The sequence below is a fragment of the Thamnophis sirtalis genome, unplaced genomic scaffold (genome assembly GCF_051295495.1).
Source record: "Thamnophis sirtalis isolate CommonGarterSnake01/CBP01778 unplaced genomic scaffold, rThaSir2_p1.2 scaffold_3, whole genome shotgun sequence".
Taxonomy (NCBI): domain Eukaryota; kingdom Metazoa; phylum Chordata; class Lepidosauria; order Squamata; family Natricidae; genus Thamnophis; species Thamnophis sirtalis.
The window spans coordinates 133,899,493-133,908,322 of record NW_028261383.1 but is presented as its reverse complement, the minus strand read 5'-3'; the positions used below and the strand labels follow the sequence as shown (position 1 = coordinate 133,908,322).

Sequence of the window (8,830 nt, the reverse complement as noted above, 5' to 3'; positions counted from 1 at the left end):
GACGGTTGTGAAACAGATGCAGTGGCAGTTATCTTTTGGCATTTAGAGGACTTAATAGTAATTTTCCTACTGATAGTTCCTTGGCTAGATTAAAAATCTTCCTGCTTTGAGTTTCTCAGGTGTGTTGAACTACTTCACTAAAAGCTACATTACCAACTGCCACATGAGTACTTACTCCTTCTCTATGATAGCCAAGTACCATATTCCAAAAGCAATCCCTTCAAATGAAGATTCATGTGTGATCTTGGTTCCCTCGTAGATACCCTACATTTGTGTTTTTTTGCTTGTATGTGTGTGTGTGTGATATCTGCTGGCACTACAGTTCCTTCATTGTGTGGCCAGTAACCAGGCCACAAGAAGCCTCAGAACCCCCAAATGCAATAATACAGATAAGGGGTTTGGCAAACGAGTACACTCCAGATGTTTTGTACATCCATCACCTCCAGAAAACGGGGTCAGGGCAAAAGAGAGTGGGAAATCAAACCAGAAACATCTGGCGGGGCTACCACACTACCTCCCCCTGAAGTACTGAACCTCCGGGTACCCCAATACACCACCCCCCCCTTTAAGAAGCTCGGGACTGATTCAATGACTCCTGAACGCCCGTTTCCATCCTAGGCTACAGGGCTGACTTTCTCTATTGCCCTTCCCCGAACCCCTTCAGCGCCGTCTTCCTCACCTGCAAATGGAGCCAAACAAGGGGGTTGCGGCGATGGGGGGGGGGTCTTCTGCAAAGAGGAGCGCCCCTCCCCCTCATCTCCTCCCGCGGCTCATACAGATTCCGGGGTTCAGAGGGGCGTCGCCAGGCCGCCTTCGTCTGCCCCACGTGGCCTTGGCCCCATCAGCCAATGAGAACGCGCACTTGTGAAAGATCTCCATATATGGCGATGTTCTCAGCCGGCGAGAGGGGGCCCGACTCCCCCTGGGTATAAAAGGGGCGGGGCTGGCGTTGGAAAGGTCTCACTCAGCCGGCGGCAGCGGATCTAGCAGCAGCTCGACTCCTTTTATTTTTTTCCCTTGAAATCTCCTGCCGTTTTAACAGGTAGGTGTGCATCATCTGGGCTGCTTTTCCCCATCGGACTCTTTCCTTTTCCAACCTTTTAAATCGTTGGGGAGGAGGACGACGCGCTTTTCATTGATTAAAATGACCTTGGATACCGATCGAGTGGCCGTGGCGGAGAGCCGTTAATGGCTCTTCAAGTGCCGGTTTCTTGAGGCGGGGAGGGGGGGAGACAGCGGCAGAAACGTTCTATGGGGGAATCGGCGCGAGCTTACCGGTTCGTGGGCGTAACGGTTGCCTGAATGGGATACTCTGGTGGGGGGCGGAGTTGTTTTGCCTGGCAACAGCCGCTCGGATGCGGTTGGCTGGTTTTGCTCGTTGACGTCATCAGGCGGGAAGTGAGGTGGGGGAAAACCTGCGAAGAATAACGTGTCGGGGGGGGGGAGAAGAGAAGCAAGGTTGCTATTTTTTCGAGGGAGGACTTGTGAGGGAAAAGAGGCTTGGAAAATGAGGCGTCTTCATTAGGGAAATCAAAGAACGGCGGGGAAGGTGGTTTGGGAAGGCGGGGTTAGAATGGCATAATGAAAGAAGCTGGGCACATTGTGTCTCTCTTGGTCAGGGTTAACGCGCACACGCTGGGCTGAAACGCCTCCATACCTATAGGGAGCAATGTATGACATGTTTAATTTTTTTTTAATTAGCAGAAGATGGGATAAACCTGTGAAATGTTATGGTCTTGGTTGAGGCGTTAAATAGGAATTGGTTTCCTGGGAACCATATGGGCACTGAATGTGGCTTGCCTTTCAGATAAAGATGCCTTAATAATGGCATACCTCGTGGAATCTTAAGTAGGAAGAAATTTGTATAAAGGAAGCTTTTCACAGTATGAATGTCAACTAAATTTGGTTAGAGGAAAGAGGGCAGCCTTTTGTGTGGAGAAAGCGCCTCATGTACATATACTGCATTGGTGTTTCAGAGTATTTAATTCAAAACTTTGGGAGACTTCTACTGTAGTAGGTTAAACAGTTCTGTCTGTTTAAAAGGTAGTTCTTATTGAAGTCAGTATGATATTAATAGATAAGCATTAGAGGACTGGTGGATTTTGGTGTGGCAGAGCTCAGAAAATGGGATTAGAACTTGCTGATTCTGCAATGCAAGTTAAATGAAGTAGAAGTGTTAAGCCATGGTGAGAAAGCACAAGTGGGTGGGGTTCCAGACATAAAGGCATTCAGAGCAGCCTCTAGTGGTAAAAAGTGGTAGCGTCAGATCTAAGCACTCATTGCTGATGTAAGATTGTTGCTGCAGGGATGGAACAAATCATGGTTGCTAAGCATTTTTTTTTAATTGAAAGCAGATCTGAAAAATGGAAGAAGAAATTGCAGCACTTGTCATTGACAATGGTTCTGGAATGTGCAAAGCAGGCTTTGCTGGAGATGATGCTCCTCGGGCTGTGTTTCCCTCAATTGTTGGACGCCCTCGCCACCAGGTAAGTTGCCAAAATAACACAAGATATTAAGTTATTGAAAGATGGAGCTTGCCTTTTTTTTATGATGTGCTAATTTGTGTCTCCCTTTTTTCCAGGGAGTCATGGTTGGTATGGGACAGAAAGACAGTTATGTGGGAGATGAAGCCCAAAGCAAGAGAGGTATCCTGACCCTGAAATATCCCATTGAACACGGAATTGTCACCAACTGGGATGATATGGAAAAAATTTGGCATCATACTTTCTACAATGAGCTTCGTGTTGCTCCTGAAGAACACCCAGTACTGCTTACAGAAGCTCCTTTGAACCCTAAGGCCAACAGAGAGAAAATGACACAGGTACAGCATTGGTGCATGTTTTGCATCTATTATTTCCATCCATTTCCATCATTTCTTTCAAATTACAACTTCTCTTTTTTGGTTATTTTCAGGATTCTGTACTCTTCTGGCATTTCCTTCCTTCAAGTCTCTCAGGTTTCAGTTGTATTTCTGCTTGCTTTCTTTTGGTTTCTCCTCACATCAAAATACTTTGCATGTCAGCATGGGTGTGCATTAGTGACTAGAACTGTTCATTTTTTAATAAGTGCTTTCTTTCGTTTTAGATCATGTTCGAGACATTCAACACTCCAGCCATGTATGTGGCCATCCAGGCTGTGTTGTCCCTGTATGCTTCTGGTCGTACCACTGGTATTGTAATGGACTCTGGTGATGGTGTCACACACACTGTGCCCATCTATGAGGGCTATGCTCTCCCTCATGCCATCTTGCGACTTGATTTGGCTGGCCGTGACCTCACAGACTACCTCATGAAGATTCTGACAGAGAGAGGCTACAGTTTCACCACCACAGCTGAAAGGGAAATTGTGCGTGACATAAAAGAGAAGTTATGTTATGTTGCGTTGGACTTCGAACAGGAGATGGCTACTGCTGCTTCCTCTTCCTCCTTGGAAAAGAGCTATGAATTGCCTGATGGCCAGGTGATCACAATTGGAAATGAGAGGTTTAGGTGTCCCGAAGCCCTTTTCCAGCCTTCTTTCTTAGGTAAGACAATCTCCAAAGAAATGTATGGTTAATTAATATTGAATAAATGAACAGATTGAGTTAAAAGTAGTTTGGCATACAAGTGCAATCATGTGTGTTTTCTTCTAGGTATGGAGTCCTGTGGCATTCATGAGACTACTTTCAATTCTATCATGAAGTGTGATGTGGATATCAGAAAGGACCTATATGCCAACACAGTATTGTCTGGTGGTACCACAATGTATCCTGGAATTGCAGACAGAATGCAGAAGGAAATCACAGCACTGGCTCCCAGTACAATGAAGATCAAGGTGAGGTTAATAACATCGTAATGGCTAGGGCAGATTCTTGGTGATATTTTTCTCAACTGACGTCAGAGCTATTGGGCAGAATAACCTATGAAATAGCCTTTTAACTCTCCTCTATCTTCTATTCCAGATTATTGCTCCTCCTGAGCGCAAATACTCTGTCTGGATTGGTGGATCCATTCTTGCATCTCTCTCTACCTTCCAGCAGATGTGGATCAGCAAGCAAGAATATGATGAGTCTGGCCCATCTATTGTCCACCGTAAATGCTTCTAAAAGGACTATGGCAAATGTGCAGTTTTTACTGCATTTAAGTTTTTTCACCAGTATAAATTTGCCTGGGCAAATATATACGCCTCATGCTAGCCTCATGAAACTGGAATAAGCCTTCTCTTCAAACATTTGTCATTGGGAAGTCTGTCTCCAATAACCTTTTGAGGATAGCTTCCTGTTGCTAAGACCCTGAACTAAAGTTCCCTTTGTACATAGCAGTATAACTACCCTATACACATCTGGCCTAGGACACAGTACGGATAGTGTTGACGAACATAATGTTTAACTGGGATAGTAGTCTCAGTGTGTAACCAGCTATGCTGCAATGGAGTCTGAGCATAGATCTGTACAGGGTAGCAAAAGACCACACTTCACTACACAAAGCGCTAAGAATTCCAGGTCTTTATTGTTGAGGCTGGCAAGAGTTTGTGAAAAGGATGGCCATTTTTGTCTTGCCACTGTTCCTAACAGGATTGGAAATGTATTGTGTCCAAGCCTTATGAACCTGTTTTTCTTTCCTTGCTCACCTTTGTCCCAGCAAGACATCACTGGGCAAAACATTGTTCAACTTGATTTGCTCCAATGTTGGAACTGACACCTGTAAATTTAATCATCAGGTTTAATTTATGTAACATTTTTTGTACGTTGCCTTAATGTTGTCATATGACAGTAGAAAACCAAAATTTGTAAGTCATCCAAAAGTTGAGAATTGTAATGCCCAACACTTCATTGTGAAAGGAAAATAAAAGCGCTGCAGTAAATGAAATGTGCATTGTCTTAGGGGAGATTATTTACTATAATGCCCGTTTTCATTTGATATATTCTGCACAATGCATTTAGTAAGTCACAAAATTTGTAACTAGCAATGTATCCATCACTGCTACAATAAATGTTCCTATCACCTCCAGTATTACTTAACAAAGCTAAATATTTACATAATGTGTCTGAAATGTACTAGCATATGGAGAACATGAAATGTAGGCAAAATAACAAAAAGATGTACTTTTTCATAGACAAGGTGCTAGCCCACAAAGCCTTGCAAAACATTTCAGATGTTTTTTATTGAAAACTTTTGCACATTTTCACTGCAAGATATGGCATTTGGATGAATGTGCAAATTCAGTTCCTAAAAGACTAAGCTTTTGTGTCTTCATAATTCTGCCTCAAAAAAGTGAGACCAATAGAAGTTTGTTGTTACTTGGGGTTGGGGTGGTATGGGGTAGCCTTGCAAATTGCAATGTTATTGACCTTTTTTCTGCTTCCAACACATTTTCTGCATGCTGGTCTTCACTACCAACACTAGGGAATCCTCCAATTTTTACCAAACCTCATTATTTTGCAAGAGATATTGGAAAAAATACAATAACCAGGGAACTCCAGGGTAGTGAACTCTTTTTTTGGCCAAGTAAACTTGTAAGGGAATGCTTCCCTAGCTGAATATTGTTCCTTAAGACATAATAGCGTGTTGAAAAGCTTACTTTGTCTTGCTTAAAAGGGTTCAAAGGAAATCCTGAAGGGAGAATTTCCAATTTTTATCTGTACCAATTGTGCTTATTTTGTTTAGTGCAATTTTTAACTAGCAATGCTATAGTATTTTATGCTGTATATCCTATATATAAACATTTCTTAAGAATGATTTCTATGGAGCTCATTTCCCAAATCTGGAAAGGCCTATCCTGCAAATTTAGCTTTAGATCCTTGTGGATCTACAAAATCCAATAGATTTGGCTTATTTAGATATCAGCTTTTTTTTTTAAGACAAAAAGAATTTGAAAATGAAGTGTTGTGAAGACAATGATCTGGCACTTATGCTGCAGTGATTCCAATAAAGCTAATTTACATTTAGCTATTAAAAATTTTCATGTGTCTAGAATAAGAATTCTTATACTAACCCAATTAAAATATATTTAGCCTCTGGAAAATGTACTGTTACAATTATGGAACTAATCATTTGAGAAAACAATGACATTGCAATTATCTATGTTCTGGAAGTCTGTTGCCAACTTAATGGATCAGTGAAGCATTTATTAGCATGGAGCCATTAAGAGTTTCTCAAAGTAATCAACTTTATGGATAAAACACTTTATTTGCACCTACCACTGAAAGGATGTATTGTGGATAATTAGAAAACTCTTAATGATGCAAAAAGTGGAAACTTATCAGGAGCCCTATGGGTAGGAGCTATCAATCATTAGCCTAGCTTTTCAAAATTGACTTTTCCAGTCAATTTCAATTTCCCCCCACAACTTAATTGGGGATAGTGGGAAAGGGATAAAGAGTCCAGTCAAATACACAGAAAATCTTCCATCTGTTCTTTATTTTAAGTTTATTAGGTTTTTATTCAACATACATAAATCCCTTGCTCCCATTTTCCCCATAACAAATCCTACAAAGTGGGTTGGGCTGAGAGAAATGATTGGCTCAAGGTCACCCAGAAGGCTTTCATGCTTAAAACAGGAATAGAATTCAGTCTCACGGTATCTAGACTGGTGCTTTAACCACTAGATCAAATTGGTTGCTTCAATCTTAATTTGATTGAACATACCAAATGTGGAGGCATCAAATGCACTTTAAAAATGAATATACTTGCAGATGAGATGCTGATTCTGGCTGACAGATTAAAGCTGTTCTTACTACTGCATGCTTTTTTTTAATCCCATAAAAGTACAAAATCTTCGGATCGCTGCCTGGGCAGGTTAAGGCATGGAGAAAGTGGAAGCTGCTGAATCAGTTACTGTTCATGGAAGAGGCCGCAAGAAAGTTCATTTGTTCCTGGATCTTTTAGAACCCGGTGTAAGACTTGGTATATATTTAGGTTCACAGCATTAACTCTTTATATACTTTTATAATAAATTTAATCTATTTGTATTTGATTGCTTTGGATTCCTGAAAGTGATTCTGCAATTCTATCTACAAGTGTCAAACCCATGCTTCATTTATAATATCAACATTAACAATAATAATGCAAACAAGAACTGGTAGGAACATAAAATAGAGAAAATAATAGATAACGAAGCTGAAGTGCTCAGGCTTTAGAATTCAAACCGACAGGTACCTGCCACTTAACACTCCAGACTTAATAATTTTCAATAAAAAAGACAAAAGTCTGGATAGTGGACGTGGCAGTACTTGAGAACAGAGCAGAAGAGAAAATAAAACAAAAATCTAAAGAGCTACAAATAGAAATAGAACAACTGGCAAAAGCAAGCAAAATAGCACCAATACTAATAAGCACCTTGGGTGCAATCCCAAAACAACTGGAGTATAACCTGTTGACAAAATCTCCATCAGTCAATTGCAAAAGGCAGCTTTACTGGGAACGAGGAAACCTTTAATACCATAAAACATATCTGCCTATCCTTTGGAAGGACTCAATGCTGTAGGCAGATAAAAATGCCAAATCCATCTTGCTGACTGTGATGAAGTTTTAATTTCTTGTCTGAATCTTATCTAAGCTGAGATGCTTTTGCATCTTTTGCCAAAACAATATTAATAAAATTCAACAACTTAAAATTTTGGAATTTTTCTCTTGATAACCCCAAGTTTCTTTAGTTCTTGTCCTTTCTTTGATTTCTTCACCATGGAGATGCTCTACCCATTTCTAAAATTAATAATCTTATTTCTTTCTATGCCTTCATCGTTTCTTTAAAAATAATCAGTTCTAGGGTTCTTTATTTATATCACATTATTTTCATAAATAACTCAAGAGGGCAAACACTTGACTTGCTGTTTATCCTCTGCCCCTTAACTGTTTGCATCACTTGGCTTGTAATTGCTTTTAAAAAAATATTAAGGTTACAGTCTTGAACTGTCCGTTATTCTTTGGATGTCTTTTTGACATCCATCTGCTTCACTTACACATTCAAATGTTCCAATGCAATTTAAATCTGATGTGGTAGATCCAGGGATTTTGTTCATTTTGTCAATATTATAATTGATAACTAATCACCCATGCCACAGTTTAGGGCATTTCCCCCCCAAACTATTACTGGATAAAATCAGCAGTGCTTTGCACCACCTCTCTTTGGTTGGGAAATGGAAAGGAAATGACAACAATTGTGCCAAGCTTAATATTTATATTTTAATCATCACTTGCTCATAAGAATATTATAAAATCAAGTAACCGCACCCTTAGAATTTGTGTAACCATCATTTACTCTGTTTGGGGAGGGGGAGTCAATAAAATATGGCCAATTCAACATAGCTATAATTGGTAGTGAGGTGTTCCTCTTACATCCTGTCCCATTCTTTTCAAAATGGATAGTTACATCTTGACAACACCTCTTGTTGTGTTCCAACCCTTTGCATTTAATTAGCCACCATAAAAAGGGGGGGGCATCACCTAGCAATAGTAGTTGGGGACAGAAGTCACAATGAAAGGGAGCCAAAATGCTAAACTCTGTGTGCATAAGCTGGGTGAGTAATGGAATTAACAGAGGGTGCAATGCTGCCAACACTGTGTACTGTGCCTCCTGCTGTTCTCTTGATTCAAGTCTCATTCTCCACCTCCTCCCTGCATTCCACACCCTTGGGCTCCTTTGTCCTGGAATAAAAAGACCCTCATCTTAGGGGATTTGACAGCCAGATGTCACCTACTAAACATCAGAGGAGCTAGACTGATGAATTCAACTCTTCCCCCAGGCTGTTGAACTGTTGATTTGTCCCTCTCCCACTTCAATTCTAGCATTCCTGCTGTCAAGCAAAGTATCTTGCCTGCAGGAACTTTCATGAGGCCCTAGCATCTTCCAA

At 40.8% G+C, this 8,830-nt stretch overlaps 1 protein-coding gene across 2 annotated transcripts; it reads left to right on the top strand.

Moving 5' to 3' along the window:
- The first annotated feature begins 913 nt into the window (after positions 1-913).
- On the top strand, positions 914-4,847 carry ACTG1 (actin gamma 1). 2 transcript variants are annotated; one of them, XM_014065875.2, is made up of 6 exons: positions 914-1,042; positions 2,355-2,486; positions 2,582-2,821; positions 3,085-3,523; positions 3,632-3,813; positions 3,941-4,847. In XM_014065875.2, the coding sequence occupies exons 2-6, from the start codon at positions 2,364-2,366 to the stop codon at positions 4,082-4,084; spliced, it is 1,128 nt and encodes a 375-aa protein (XP_013921350.1). In that variant the 5' UTR covers positions 914-1,042; positions 2,355-2,363; the 3' UTR covers positions 4,085-4,847. The 2 variants fall into 2 exon arrangements, with proteins under 2 accessions (XP_013921350.1, XP_087566295.1); XM_087710169.1 differs by having other exon boundaries at positions 965-1,042; positions 2,352-2,486.
- Positions 4,848-8,830: the final 3,983 nt, after the last annotated feature.

Bases quoted from the DNA above. Each gene is read 5' to 3' on its own strand.
- ACTG1 (XM_014065875.2), top strand. From the start codon at position 2,364: ATGGAAGAAGAAATTGCAGCACTTGTCATTGACAATGGTTCTGGAATG. The intron at 2,822-3,084 runs GTACAGCATTGG...CTTTCGTTTTAG, and splicing joins ACAGAGAGAAAATGACACAG to ATCATGTTCGAGACATTCAA. The intron at 3,524-3,631 runs GTAAGACAATCT...GTTTTCTTCTAG, and splicing joins TTTCCAGCCTTCTTTCTTAG to GTATGGAGTCCTGTGGCATT.